The sequence below is a fragment of the Neofelis nebulosa genome, chromosome 17, assembly GCF_028018385.1.
Source record: "Neofelis nebulosa isolate mNeoNeb1 chromosome 17, mNeoNeb1.pri, whole genome shotgun sequence".
Taxonomy (NCBI): domain Eukaryota; kingdom Metazoa; phylum Chordata; class Mammalia; order Carnivora; family Felidae; genus Neofelis; species Neofelis nebulosa.
The window spans coordinates 10,758,245-10,772,623 of record NC_080798.1 but is presented as its reverse complement, the minus strand read 5'-3'; the positions used below and the strand labels follow the sequence as shown (position 1 = coordinate 10,772,623).

Here is a 14,379-nt window from a genome sequence, read left to right as displayed (position 1 = left end):
CCCTCCTAGGTGGGGGCAGAGCTGGGCCCCGGAGCCCGGTGGTCACCTGCAGAATGGCCACTTCGTTCCGCAGCTGGCTTTCCTGCTTGGTGGGGAAACGCAGTTTGTCGATGACCTTTACTGCCACGTCCCGGCCTGTCTTCCGGTGCTTTCCTGGGGGTAGGGGAGGTGGGGGGTGAGGGGAGCAAGACCTTCCAGTCCTGGCAAGACGCACCCCCGCCCTGCCCCAGCCACAGAGGCACAGGCATTGTTGAACAAAGGTGAACAGAAGGTCATCAAGGTGGCTCTGTGGGGTCCCCAGGAGAGATGTGAGGGGTGGGGGGCCTTGGGGGACAAAGGCATAATGAAGAAGGTAAAAGACAGAGTTCTGAGGTGGCAAATTAGATTTATAACCAATCAGAATCTCGGAACTAGCTCTGTGGCCGAAGGGCAGAATTTGCTCTCCCTGGTAATAACAGGAAGAAGTCCATTGGCTTTTCCCAGTAAGAAAAGGAGAGTCTGTGACCATCCGCCAAGAGGATCTAGCCTTCTTTTTTCTTTTTTTTTTTTTTTTTAACGTTTATTTATTTTTGAGACAGAGAGAGACAGAGCATGAACGGGGGAGGGTCAGAGAGAGAGGGAGACACAGAATCCGAAACAGGCTCCAGGCTCTGAGCTGTCAGCACAGAGCCCGACGCGGGGGCTCGAACTCACGGACCGCGAGATCGTGACCTGAGCCGAAGTCGGCCACTTAACCGACTGAGCCACCCAGGCGCCCCGAGGATCTAGCCTTCTAAAGTCAACCAGAACAGGAGATGAGCATGTGGTCACCAGATAGGAAGGTCTGGAGCCCAGAACCCCCCCAGGATCCCCTCTGGATGAGCTCGGAAGCATCCTTACCTCCATAGACCACTCCAAACTGCCCTGAGCCCAGCACCTCATCAGGGAAAATCTGGTAGACGGTGGCGATGTCCTGTAAGGTGGGGACGGGGAGGGTCAGGAGTGCCAATGGAGACAGGGCATCGAAGAGACTGGGAAGGGCAAGAGGGCTGGGAGGCTGTGTGGGAGGCAGAGGCCATCCTTGGGACCATGGGGTGGGGGCAGGGTCTCACCACATTCTCTTGGATCTGGCTGTTAGACACGGAGATGCTCAGAGAAGCTTGTCCTATGGAGAGGGGAGAGGGGAGAGGTGGAGGTGGGTTGACCCCGGGCTCAAGAATATCTTCACCCACAACTCCACCCGGGTTTGAATCCAGTGCAGCTGCAGGCTGCTGACTTGTCCGTTATGAACCTCAGTTTCCACATCTAGAGAATGGGGATAACATCAGGTGCTCCCTCATAGGGCTGGGGGAGAAGTAAACGAGATATATACTGGGGTGGGGGGCTCAAGAAGTGACGTCCCGGATGATTTCGCCGAGCACTGCACCCCATGAGCTCAGTGCCCAGGGAAGCGTGCCGATCCCACCTTACAGAGGAGGAAACTGAGGCTCGGCAGGAAGGCACACACTGATTCCAACATCTTCCCCCTAAGCTCGCCACCCGACCACCCAATCAGAGCCAGACATTTCCAAAGTTCTGATCCTTCTGCCATTTGAACATCTATCCCCTCCCCATTCCAGGCCTGGCCCTTCATCCTCCTCCACGGTCTCTCTGCCCCTGTTCTGCTCTCTCCTCTCCAGCCTCCAGAGGGAGCTTGCTGAAGCACCAACCTGAGCCTGCCCTTCCCCTGCTCAAAACCCCGCCATGGCTCCCCAGGGCCCTCAGGAGCAAGCCCAAGACACTTCAATGGCCTAACACGCACCGGGCCATCGTTTATTTCTTTGACTTCAACCCCCACCATGATGTATGCTCCCGACACCCTGGCCTCCTTGCTGGGCCTCGGATACAGCAGGTTCCCTTCTAGCTCCTGCCTTGCATTTTCTGTCCCCTCTGCCAGGAATGCGTGTCCCTGCCTCTGGACTTAGTTCAATCCTCCTCGACATTCAGTCTCAGCTCAAATGCCTCCTGAGGCCATGTCACATTACCCCGGAACACATTCTACATCACACTGGTCATTCACACAGGATGATCTGATCGGTGTCTGTCACTCACTCTGGATTGAGCTCCAGAAGGCAGGGGCCTTGGACTTTCTGATCATCTTTTCCCTCTGCTTGAAGTATTTCCCATTTGCTTGCCCCTCTTTCACCCCTCCTCAGCTTCCATGGCTCAACTCAGATGTTGCCACCTCCAGGAAGCCCTCCTAGATACCCAGGCTGGATTAACCATCCCCCCTGAGCTCCTAACAGCCCTCTGGCTCCCCTGTCCGGGCCCTGCCCACTCTGGGTCATCACTGTCTGGGGACAAGTCTGTCTCCCTTACTGGACTCTGAGCAGGTGAGGGCAGGCCCTGGGCTGTTTTGGTCACAGCTATGTCCCCAGTACTGTCCAGCACAGGATGGGCACAGAGAAGACACTCAGCAAATTCATGAATTAAATAGTCTGAACGCACAATCTGGAGGAGTTGTCACCACCTGGGACAAGATTCAGACAAGGGAAGTGACCTGTCCAAGGCCACACGCTGGGTCCGGGCTTAATGGAGATTTGGACCCAGGCCAGCTGAGTCCAGAAGCCACATTCTGCACTGTGCCATTCCCTGCCTTCTTCCTCGCTCTTCCCTTCCCTGGGGCCCCACACCAGCCCCCCCAGATCCATCCGCTCAGGGCCCAGGGTGGGGACTTACTGTGGGGTGTGTGGCCCGGGGTGCTGGGCGCATCCTGGAGGATGACGGGCATCAAGGCCTGGCGGATGGCCGTTTCCCAGCCCCGGGCGGCCTCGGCCCCCTGCCCACTGGGGCCCCCTGGGGCCCCACCGGGCGTCTCGCCCACAAAGTAGGTGACATTGGCAGTGACAATCTCGAAGCAGTGGGGGTTGGTGCCCGGTGGCACAAGGCTGAAGTTCTGGGCGGGCTCCACGGTGAGGATTTCTGACAGTGGAATTTCCTGGCAGGACACACAACCGGCACCAGTGAGGAGGCGAGGCGGACCCTGGGGCTCCGCACTTACTCAGAAGAGCACACAGAATCCAGGGTCAGTGGGAAGGGCCTGAACTGCAGAGGAGTCAGGAAAAGCCTACCGGCAGAAGTTAGATGAAGCAGATATCAGAAAGGTAAGAAGAGGCCAGCCGGTGGTGGATGGTGTAAAGAGCATGTGCAAAGGCCCTGAGGTGGGAAAAGGCTTGTTTTCAAGGGACGTATTCGATTCCCATCACATGCATGGTGCACGGCACACAGTAGTTGTAAATGAGAGTAAATGAAGGACATCAGGCTATGGCTAGGCCATGAGGGGCCTCAAGGGCCACAGGGAGGAACCCAGGTTTTGTCTCCAGGGCTCTGGGGAGCCATGGAAGGGTTTAGAGCAAGGGAGCACCAAGACTGTGGGGGCAAGGGCAGAAGCAAGGACGCAGCGAGGAGACAGCCTGCAGCCCAAGGCAGCCACGGGAGGTGGTGAGCAATACTACTAAATAATCCACTAATTCCTTATAAAGTAATGATGATAACGGGGACCTCAACACATGCCAGGCCCCCAGCTAACTGCTTCTCGTCGGTTATCTTTGAATTCGGGGCAGCAGCCCTGCGACGAGGACTAGTCTTTGAGGTGCGAGACGTGAGGCGCAGAGAGGTGAGGTAAGCCACCCGGGGTCCCCCGCTGGAAAGTGGTGGGGCCGAGCGGGGCCTATTTGCTGATGACAAGCAAGCCGGCAGGCAACGGGGAGAGGAGTGGAGGAGGTCTGAGGGAGCTGGGCCACCTTGTAGTATCTGTTGGTCGTGTTGTTCTGGAAGAGCGTGATGCACTTGCAGTCCAGGCGCCAATAATGCCGCTTCCTCTGTTGGGAGAGGTGCCCCAGAGGGTGAGGTGGGGCGCCCTGGGCGCGCCTGGGGCTCCAGCCCTTCCCGGGGCCAACCCCCGCCCCTAGCCCCAGCCCCGCCCCGCAGGCCCCACCCCTTCCGCCTCTGGGGACGCACTCTGACTCTAGCTCCGCCTCCCGCAAGGCCCCGCCCATTTCTAACTCCAGCCCCACCCCCCCCTCATCCCCTTCTCAGATTGATCTCTCCTCTCCCTCCTTAGCTTCGGCTTCACCCCACTTTGCCCCGCCCCATAACCCCTCTCTAACTTTAGGTCAGCCTCCAGCCTGGCTCCTCTGCCCCTAACCCTGCCCCACCCCTGTCTCCTGCCTGCCGCCCACTATAAGCCCTCCCGTTCCCTCCCTTCCAACTTCGCCCTACCTGGTACCACCCTATTATCCCACCTCACCCCCCCTTAATTACCTCTAGTTATGCTTCTAGCCCGGCCCAGCACCCCCTCCCCCCCATCCCCTCCTCTATAACCTTAACCCTTCTCGCCCCCGCCCCTAACTCCAGCTTCCCGGTTCCCGATCCCATGCCCACCCCCAACCTTGTCCTTAGCCCCGCCTCTTCCCTGACCCCCAGGGCCCCTCCTCCCTCCCTCAGAACCGTCCCTCTGGTCCAGCCCCGCCTCCACCTTGCCCCCGCCCACCACAACCCATCCAGCCCCGCCCCCTCAAGCGAATCTTGCCCCGCCCCCAACTCTAGCTCCGCCCCACCCCGCCCACTCACCAGCGTGTCCTTGTTGCTGTAATGAACCACCCAGCCCTCGCGCAGGGTGGTGCTAGATTTCCGTGTCGTGTGTCGCACCGACTGCACTACCCTCATTAGAGGGATGTACCCCAAGGAGCTGAGGGGGAGGGGGGAGGAAGAGGCGAGATGTTACCAGTGGAAAATACCCATGAGCACCTGGGGCGGCGGGGCACATCTCTGGGCCGGCAGGAGTTGGGAGTTGGGGGCCACGCTTCGGTGGTTTCCAGGTTTCCCTTAACGAGGAAGGGAACTCTTGAGAGGGCCACATTAAAAGGCTGGCTTCGGAAGTCAGGCTGCCCGGCGTATCACCCAAGCTCTATGTGCCTCAGTTTCTCCGCCCGAAGGGGTTGTTGTGAGAAGTGAAAACCCTTTTAAGGAGTTGAGCACAGTGCTCGGCACACAGTGAGCCTCCAAAAAGTGCTAATCAGTATTGAGCCCGGTGATTGTGGAGCCAGCTGTGTAACACTGGGCAAGTGACTCAACCTCTCTGTGCCTCATTTGCCCTCATCTGTGCCCATGTTATTACTACAGAGGGAAAACGAAGGCCGAGAGAGATTAAGAGACACGCTCGACTCCAGAACCAACAACCCCTTGAGCCCTGCACTAAATCAGGATTCGGGTGGCCCTGGCACTTCCCTTTGCCTGAGACTTGGTTTCCTCATCTGTGAAACGGGCTGCCTCTCCCGACACCCCCACGTGGCCCAAGTCCATCAAGATCCAACTCTGACGCCCTGTTATTCTGTTGCTCAACACTCCCAGGAAAGACCTGGCAGAAAGAGAATTTGAACTTCCAGGCAGCTTGGGTCAGGTGGCACCAGTGAGAAACTCTCTTCAGCCATTGTGACCTGCATACCAATCCCCCCCCTCTGGCCTGGTCTCCCACCCCATCCCTGCTCCAGCCACACCAAGCTCTGTGCTGTTCCTGGAACATGCTTGACGCTACTTCAGGGCCTTTGCACTTGCTGTTCCCTTTGCTTGGTAGGCTCTTCCACCAACTATCATCCACATGGCTCCCTTCCTCCCCTCCTTCAGATCTCTTCAAATGGCACCTCCTCAGAGAGGCCTCCTTTAGTGACCCAAACTAAAACAACATGTCTTCACTCTCTGCCCTCTCTCATTGCTTTATTTTTTATTTCCTTTTGATAGCAGTTATCGATACCTGAGGCTACGGATGTGTCTGTTTATTACCGGTCTCCCCAACTAGAGTGTCTGCTCTATGAGGCTGGAGAGTTTTACAGGCTTGGTTCACTGCTGTAATGCTTGGGAGCCCAGAACCCAGTAGGTGCTCATTAAATGTTTACCGACGCACCGTGGAAGTGGCTGACCACCTTCACTACCTTTATGCCGCCCCAGCCCTGTGGGGTGACGTCACAGCTCCTTTCCCTTACTCATTATTGGCCAAAGCCACTGAGGCTCAATCTTTAGCCTAGAAGTGGGGACGGTGATCCTCGTGGTCCTTCTGGGAAGGATTTAGTTCAGGAACAAATGCTTCCCTCGCTGACGGTTTCAATCCACAGGTTACTCCTATTTATATGCGCATTACTGTATGAATGCAACGCATTAGTGATAGCGTATAAATATTATTCTAAAACATATGCAAAAGAGTGAAAACATTTAAAAGATGAGACTAGGGGCGCCTGGGTGGCTCAGTCGGTTGAGCATCTGACTTTGGCTCAGGTCATGATCGCCTAGTCTGTGAGTTCAAGCCCGGCTTGACAGCTCAGAGCCTTGAGTCTGCTTTGAATTGTGTGTGTGTGTGTGTGTGTGTGTGTGTGTGTGTGTGTGTGTGTGCGCGCGCGCGCGCGCCCCTCCCCTGCTCACACTCTCTCTCTCAAAAATAAACATTGAAAAAAATTTTTTAAGATGAGATTAAAAGTAAAGAGACACGGAAATGCAAATATCTTTCCCCAGGCTCCGGAAGGGATCACCACCCGCCCCCCCCCACCCACTCTCAACCCCGGAGAAAATTCTTTAAAACCCCGTTTAAAAGCCAGCAAGAATCCGAAAATCACCCCGCGAGACAGGTGCCTTCATCGCCCCAGGAGGAAACGAAGGCACAGTCACAGACGTGACTGGCAGCGTAAGTGGTGGACCTCCGACCTAGCCCTGGCGCTCGCAGCCTCTGGCGCCCTGTGCTTCCGGAACCCCGCCGCCTTCCTGCCCTCCTAGGCCCACAGGGGTTCCACACCCATGTATGAAGCCAGGCCCCGGCCTAGGCACCTGGAAAACGCACAAATATCCTTGCCCTCAAGCGCCGAGCATAGAGTCCAATATATATATGAATAGATATAGATAGTCCATGGGGCGCCTGGGTGGCTCAGTCGGTTAGGCGTCCGACTTGGGCTCAGGTCATGAATCTGCAGTTCGTGGGTTCAAGCCCCGCGTCGGGCTCTGTGCTGACGGCTCAGAGCCTGGAGCCTGCTTCCGATTCTGTGTTTCCCTCTCTCTCTGCCCCTCCCCGGCTCACCCTCTGTCTCTCTCTCTCTCTCAAAAGTAAATAAACATTAACAAAATAATAAATAAATAAATAAATAAATAAATAAATAAATAAATAAAGTCCAGGATACATATGAATTCCTTTTATAATTTTAAAATGTATAATTAGGGGCGCCTCGGTGGCTCAGTTGGTTAAGCCTCTGCCTCTTGATTTTTGGGTCAGGTCGCGATCTCACGGTTCGTGGGTTCGAGCCCCGCATCAGGCTCTGCCACCGTCCGGGTGGAGCCTGCTTGAAATTTTCTCTCTCCCTCTCTCTCTGCCCCTCCCCACTCGTGCTTTTTTTTTTCTCTCTCTCACAATCTCTCTCTCAGAATAAATAAACAAATACATTCATTAATTAAAATTTTAAAAAATGTATAATCGAGCAATTTACTATTATTTTTTAGAGCTCCCATGCCAGAAGAAAGCCACTGCCTGTCGGGTCCCTGGGGATGGTTCTCCCCTTCCCCATTTTACGGATGGGAAGACTGAGTCACCAAAAGGGGAAGGGGCTTGTGCAGGCCGTACCAGTCAATCTGAGGCCAAAGTGGTTAAAAGCAAATGGGTAGTTTTCTCTCTGAGAAGAGCTAACTTTAAAGTTTATTTATTTTGAGAGAGAGAGAGAGAGAGCACGTGAGCAGAGGAAGGGGAAGAGAAGGAGAATCCCAAGCCAGTTCCCACACTGTGAGCACAGAGCCCGACGTGCGGCTTCGGGGCTCAAACTCATGAACAGCGAGATGCTGACCTGAAACCGACTAAGCCACCCCGGCGCCCCAAGAAGAGCCAACATTTTTAACCCTTACTGCGTGCCAGGCACTATTTTAGGCACTTTGTTTGTATCCGTTGATTTTCTCCTTACGACAGTCCCCAAAGGTACGTACTAATTTATCCCCATCTTACTGGTGGGGAAACTGAGGCCCTAGGGAGGGTCGTCTCCTGCCTAAGGGTCACACAGCAGTCTGGTTCCAGACCCCCATGTTCTCATTCTTTGCACTGTCCCTTTGCAACACAGACTGTTGTTTCTGGAAGGACCCGCCAGCGGCCGATCCCAGGGGCAATCCCCAGGGAGTGGGGCTAAGCAGCTGGGAGGCGGGAGGGTTTGACACTCTGCCTTTTGAACGGAAATGCAACCTGAATGAAAAGACGTGTCTGTGAAAACTTTTTTTTCAATACACATTATTCAAGAGAAAAGGTAACGTTGAAAAATAAAGGTGTGGGTGCCTAGCAGATTTACAGGGCGATGCCAACCCATTCTAGCGAGAGGAAGGGCCTTCCCCTGAGGGTGCGCTGGGTACCTCTGGGCCTCGCCTCCCTCGCCTTCCTCCTCCTCGCTGGCGTGGAGGGCATTTTCCGAGTGGGAGCCCGGGATGACCCCGGAGTCGTCGGATTCATCCATGAGGGAGCTCTTGTCAGCCTCGCTGTAGTCGCTGGCCTCATCCATCGGCACATCTAGGGGCACAGGGGCATCAGAGGGGCCTCCGCCCGGCCCTGCCCCCACCCCCTTCCCGCCCAGCCCACAGCCTCTCACCTCCGTTGATGAGTGCCTCCCCCAAACAGTCGTTAGGGACGCGGGTGGCGCAGCGTTTGTGACAGTTAAACTTGCAGTCTGGTATGAGGACAGGGAACAAGCAGACAGGTAGCAGGGGAAAGAGAGGTCACCTGTAAGGGCTGAATCTTGACTCCTATCCCCCAGACCCAAAAGATGCTCCACTCGCTGTTTGGGGCAGGAAACCCAGCCGAACCTTCTCTGGCTATCCCTCTTTGAGCTGGTTTCCTTCTGAAATTCTAGAATGTAATAGGGTCTACCATTCCATGATTCTGGGCTTTGAACACTCAGGAAAGGGTTTCCCAACCTCTGGCACTAAGGATATTTTGGGCTGGATGATCCATCCTTCCTTCCTTCCTTCCTTCCTTCCTTCCTTCCTTCCTTCCTCCCTTCCTGCCTTCCTTCCTTCCTTCCTTCCTTCCTTCCTTCCTTCCTTCCTCCCTCCCTTCCTCTCTCCCTCCCTTTCTTTCTTTCCTTCCTTCTTTCAATTCTAGATTTCTAAGACTCCAGATTTTGACATGCAAGTTTCTAGAACTTGACACATCTACAATTCTACAGTTCTATGATTCTAGACTGCTGAGGCTCCTTGATGTCCAAGGTTTTAGGGTTTTCTATACATAAATTCTAGAATTCAGTGACTCTACAGTTCTGGACTGCGAAGACTCCAGAATCTGATGATTCCAAGGTTCCAGGATCCCATACACCTAAGATTCTAAACCTTAATGTTCTTATTGTTCTTTAGCTGTGTGCAGCTAAGATTCTGTAATTTTTTCGTTCCAATGAATCCTAGAATTGGACAGCTCTAAGTTTTTATGGATCTAGATTTCTGATTTTCTAGATTCTAGAATTCAAAGTTCCGTGTTCTAGATTTCTAGGACTCTAGGATCCCATGGTTCCCATGCGATGCTTCTAGGCTTCCATTATTCTCAAATCCGATGGTTGTAAAGTTCCAGTATTCTGAGAATCTATAACTTGGTAGTTCTAGGCTTTACGAATCTAAAGTTTCTGTGGTTCTTTTCGCTGAGTCCTACAGCCCAGAATTCCTGAAGCCTATGCTTCCAACATTCCATGGTTCTAGAATTCTCAAGATCTGCGATTTGAGAATTCCATGTGGGGCACCTGGGTGGCTCAGTCAGTTAAGCGGCCAACTTTCAGCTCAAGTCATGATCTCATGGTTGATGAATTCCAGCCCCACATCGGGCTCTGTGTTGACAGCTCAGAGTCTGGAGCCTGCTTCGGATTCTGTGTGTGTGTGTGTGTGTCTCTCTCTCTCTGCCCCTCCCCGACTCTTGCTGTCTCTCAAAAACAAATAAACATTAAAAAAAGTTTTTTTTTTTTTTAAATTCCATGCTAAGTGGCTTTATAAACCTAAATTTCCAGGCTCTGAGCTATCAGCACAGAGACTGACTCGGGGCTCGAACTTACCAGCTGTGAGATCAGGACCTGAGCTGAAGTCAGGAGCTTAACTGGCTGAGCCACCCAGCTGCCCCATTTTTTTTTTTTTTTAAGATTTTATTTTTAAGTAATCTCCACACCCAACATGGGCCTGGAACTCACAACCCCGAGGTCAAGAGTCATGTGCCCTACCGCCTGAGCCAGCCAGGCACGCCCAGAATAGTGGGATTCTTATGGCCTGCTGGGAGCCCAGGGGAGAGAACCCCTAAGCTGCTAAGCCAGTGTATGTATGTGCCAAGTGGGAGGTGGGGCGGGAGGGGGGCGTCTGACCCCTGACCCCATCTGTCTCCCCGAGGGGGCCCCGCTGACCTTTGCACTGCAGGCCCTGGCGAAAGAGGCCTTTGAGGAGCTTCTTGCAAGCCTGGCAGACGGTGGGCCGGGTGTAGCTGTGGATGAGGAATGTGTGCGGCACCTTGACCTTGGAGAGCAGCATCTTGTCTAGCTCGATCGGGCGTCCCGTGTAGGAGGAGGCAGAAGAGGAGGAGGAGGAGGACGGGGGCCGGCGAGGCAGGAGCTCGGTGGTGCTCCGGCTCTATCGGTCAGCAAGACGGGAGGGACGCATTAGTGCCTGGGCCCTGTCACCCGCCCGCGCCACCGCCACCGGCCCGCCCACTCCCCAGCCCCTCACCAGCTCATCGGCCATGCAGGGCAGGGACTCAGAGGTGCTGAGGCGCACGGAATGGCCACTGGCCAGAGACGTGGACGACAGGCGGCGCTTGCGGGCCCCGCTGCAGTTGTTGGGGATGCTGAAGGCGCAGCGCTTGTGGTAGTTCAGTCCGCAGCCTGCGGGGGGCGCCAGACGATCAGAGACACGTTTCCACCAGGCCTGGGCTCTAACGCTCTGTCCCCCCCCCCCCCCCCCCCCCCCGCTTTCCTTTTCCGTGGATCGGAGATACAGTAGATCTCTCCGGAGGGCCCCCTGGTAGTGCCATTAAAGCCAATGAAAAGTTACAAGGACTCAATTCAGGTGGAACTGCTACTGGCCTAGAAGGTTCTGGACCAGGCAAAGAACCGGGAGCGGGTGAGGTGCTCGCTGAGGGCCCAGGGCATGTGGATTGGGTCGTGGAAGAAGGGAGCCACAACCACGTGACCAGCGGCACAAACGAAGAGTGCACGAGCAAGGACTGTGTCTTCCTTGTTCCGACATATGCGGATGCCAATATTTTGTTCTCTTCCTTCTATCCCCTCATCCCTTTTTTCATACGGAACGTTTACGAATGTGCCTGTCATCCTCGCGCGGGGACCATGCTCCTCGTCTCCGTATCGCTCCAATTGGCAGATGCTCGTTGCCAGAGCAAGCACGATATTGGATGTAAGTTACAGTGTATTGGATGTAAATTACAGGATAAGGAAGCAGAAGACTGAACAGCAGGAGGGCCTGGGGGGCTCAGGTCCGTTAAGCTCGGGGCTTCGGCTCAGGTCGTGATCTGGAGGTTCTGGAGGTTCATGGGTTCAAGCCCCGAGGTGGGGGGGGGGGGGGGGGGGCTCTGGGCTGATAGCCCAGAGCCTGGAGCCTGATCCGGATTCTGTGTCTCTCCCTCTGCCCCTCCCCCCCCCCCCGACTCTCTCTCAAAGAAAAAAAAATTTAATAAAAATAAATAAATAAAAATCCTCGTCCATGAAAGCCTGGACAGACTCAGCTTGTTTTCCTAAGAGGCTTCCTGAAGTCTTACTCTAGTACACCTCCAGTGACTCCAAATGATTCCAAGACGGCGCTCTGTTCTGGAGTGGAGAATGTTCCTCCCGCCTTTGGAAGCTCCTTGGGGAATGCTTCGTGAAGCCTGTCTTCTGGCAGCCCGGCGGTCATGGGCTTTCCCAAAGGTGGTGCTACCAGAAAAGCTTCAGGATGGCAAATGGCCGTTGTGCACAGGGAAACCCTTTCCAGCGTTGACCTTTATTCACTCATGTCCTTCATGGGAATTTCAGAGTTTCATCCGTGATTCCGTGTGTGAGTGTCGAGGTAGAGTCAAACCCTCAGCGGAAGGTGTCAAGTCTGACAGGAGCGCCTCACCTGCTCCTGGTTCTTTACCTGGCCCAGAACCTTCTAGGCCAGTAGCTGAGCTGATCTCGTGGTTTGTGGGATCGAGCCCCGCGTCGATTGGGATTCTCTCTCTCCTTCCCCACACACGACTGTGTGTGTGAGTGCCCGCGTGGGCACTCTCTCTCAAAAATAAACGTTGAAGAAACCTTCCAGATGCCAGGACATCAAGAGTTGGATATGGTGTCCTCAAAATAAATAAAAAAGCTTAAAAAAAAAAAAAAAGGGTTGGATACGGTGTGTGCCTGAGAGCAATTTTGACAGCAGCTCTGAACGCACGGAATCGGTTTTCCGCAGGCCTGATATGGCTCTGATCCGAAGAGTCCTTAAACGCCACAAGTCTATTTAGAGCTGCACGGTAACAACTCTGGTCCATTCTGTAGGTCATCTGGTGTTCCAGACTCTAGATTTCCATTTGAGCATGACAGCCGCAAAGCTGGAGATCCTTGGATGACGGAATATCGGAAAACATGCCTCTAATAGAGGCTCACGTTGAACAAAAATGGCGGGGCAGACGGTCTTCGAACAACGGATGGTCTTCCGCTGCTGTGTGTAGAGTCAAGGCGGGTGTGTGACCTTCCTCTGCAGGCGGGGTGAGATCTCAACGCTCTCCCTCAGAAGCATCAAAGATAGGAAGAGTGGACCCGTGGAACTTGGCACTCGGGCTTAACCTTGAGACATTTGGGCTAAAGGAACACTGTGTGTTCCTTTATTTATTTATTTTTTTTAAGTATGATAAAATCAAAGACATGTGCATGGGTGCTTGTTGTAGACTGAACATGTGTCCACCCCTCCAATCTCATAGGATGATGCCCTAACCCGCAATGTGACTGTATTTGGAGATGGGCCTTTAAGGAGATAACTAACATTAAATGAGGCCATAAAGGTGGGGCCCTGATCCGACGCAATTGGGGTCTTCTATAAAAGGAAGACCTTTCAGAAGTTGTTGTCTCTCCACACACCATGTGAGCACACGGCAAGATAGCAGCCATCTGCAAGCCAGGAAAAGGTCCTCACCAGGCACCAAACCCTGTCCGAAGCTTGATCTTAAACTTCCCTGCCTCTGGAACTCTGAGTTATAAATACGTGTTGTTTAAGCCAGTCGGCCTGTGGTATTTGGTTATGACAGCCCTGGCCCACTGAGGTGCCAAGTCAATAAGGACTGGACTCTGATGGTCAGGTGCCTGTGTCAAATTGGCTAGGTTAGCATCCTCGGTAATTCCGACACGAATGTAGGGACTCCTGGTAAAGGTGTTGGGTGGATGTGAATCAAGTCGGCAATCGGATGACTTGAAGTGAGGGAGAGTGTCCTAGTTAGGCTGGGTGGGCCCGTTTCCCTCCGTAGAAAGGTTTGAAAAGCAGAAGTGAGATCTCTCAGATGAAGAAATTCTGCCAGTGCTGCCCTATGGATTTCAGAGTTGCTTAGCCAGCCTCCCCCTGACAGGGGCTTACAATTCCCTTACAGGAATTCCTTCCAAATATCCCTTAATATGTACCTCCTACTGGCGGTTTCTCTGGTCGATCCCAGTTGCAGGCTCCGCCTTCTTCCCCCCTCCCGCGCACATTCCTCTTTTCCTCTCCCACGCTCCTCCCCCTTTTACCTCTCCCTCGGAGCTCCACCTCTCAGGCTCCTCCTCCGGAGCTGAGCCCCACCCCAGACCCCGCCCCTCGCCCAAGCCCCGCCTCCCACCCCACCTCCTGTTCCTCCCCCATGCGGTGCCTCCCGGCCCTTGCCTCGGCCCCCCGAGCCCCGCCTCCTACACCTGAACCCCACCCCAGCCCCACCCTCCTGCCCGCCCCCTACCCCTTGGCCCCGCCTCCAGCCCCACTCCCCTCACCATCACACTTGAGGCCCTGGCGCACAAGGCCGAAGAGCATCTCCCCGCAGTGATCGCAGAAGGCAGGCGCTCGGTAGGAGTGAACGGTGAGGGCGTGGGGGCGGATCTGGAAGTCCTCGAAGGTGGCCGAAGCTGCAGGCAGCAGGGGGAGGCGGAAGATTGAGCCGGGGCAGCGGAGGCTGTAGGGTCCTGGGTTTCTCACAGTCCTCCCGGCTGCAAGGCTTCATCTTGCCTGCCTTCATTCATTTACTCGCATACTACACTCTACCTGGGTTCAAATCCCAGTTTCACCACCGGGACACACACCTATGCCAGGGACTGGGGAGGCGTTGAGCGGATACAGAGATTCAGTTTTGCAAGATGAAAACACTCCTGGAGACTGTTGCAGGGAAGCGTGAATGTAACTAACACTACT

General features: G+C 54.5%; 1 protein-coding gene across 2 annotated transcripts in view; it reads right to left on the bottom strand.

Moving 5' to 3' along the window:
- PRKD2 (protein kinase D2) overlaps positions 1–14,379 on the bottom strand; it is a 36,810-nt gene that overhangs the window by 14,215 nt on the left and 8,216 nt on the right. For both annotated transcript variants that reach the window (XM_058706077.1, XM_058706078.1), the window contains 11 exons: positions 13,965–14,096; positions 10,717–10,871; positions 10,398–10,620; positions 8,616–8,693; positions 8,383–8,536; positions 4,591–4,708; positions 3,762–3,839; positions 2,698–2,956; positions 1,092–1,144; positions 880–952; positions 47–153 (listed from right to left, as the gene is read on the bottom strand). In XM_058706077.1, coding sequence (XP_058562060.1) covers positions 47–153; positions 880–952; positions 1,092–1,144; positions 2,698–2,956; positions 3,762–3,839; positions 4,591–4,708; positions 8,383–8,536; positions 8,616–8,693; positions 10,398–10,620; positions 10,717–10,871; positions 13,965–14,096 — 1,430 coding nt within the window. The remainder of the gene's footprint in view (positions 1–46; positions 154–879; positions 953–1,091; positions 1,145–2,697; positions 2,957–3,761; positions 3,840–4,590; positions 4,709–8,382; positions 8,537–8,615; positions 8,694–10,397; positions 10,621–10,716; positions 10,872–13,964; positions 14,097–14,379) is intronic.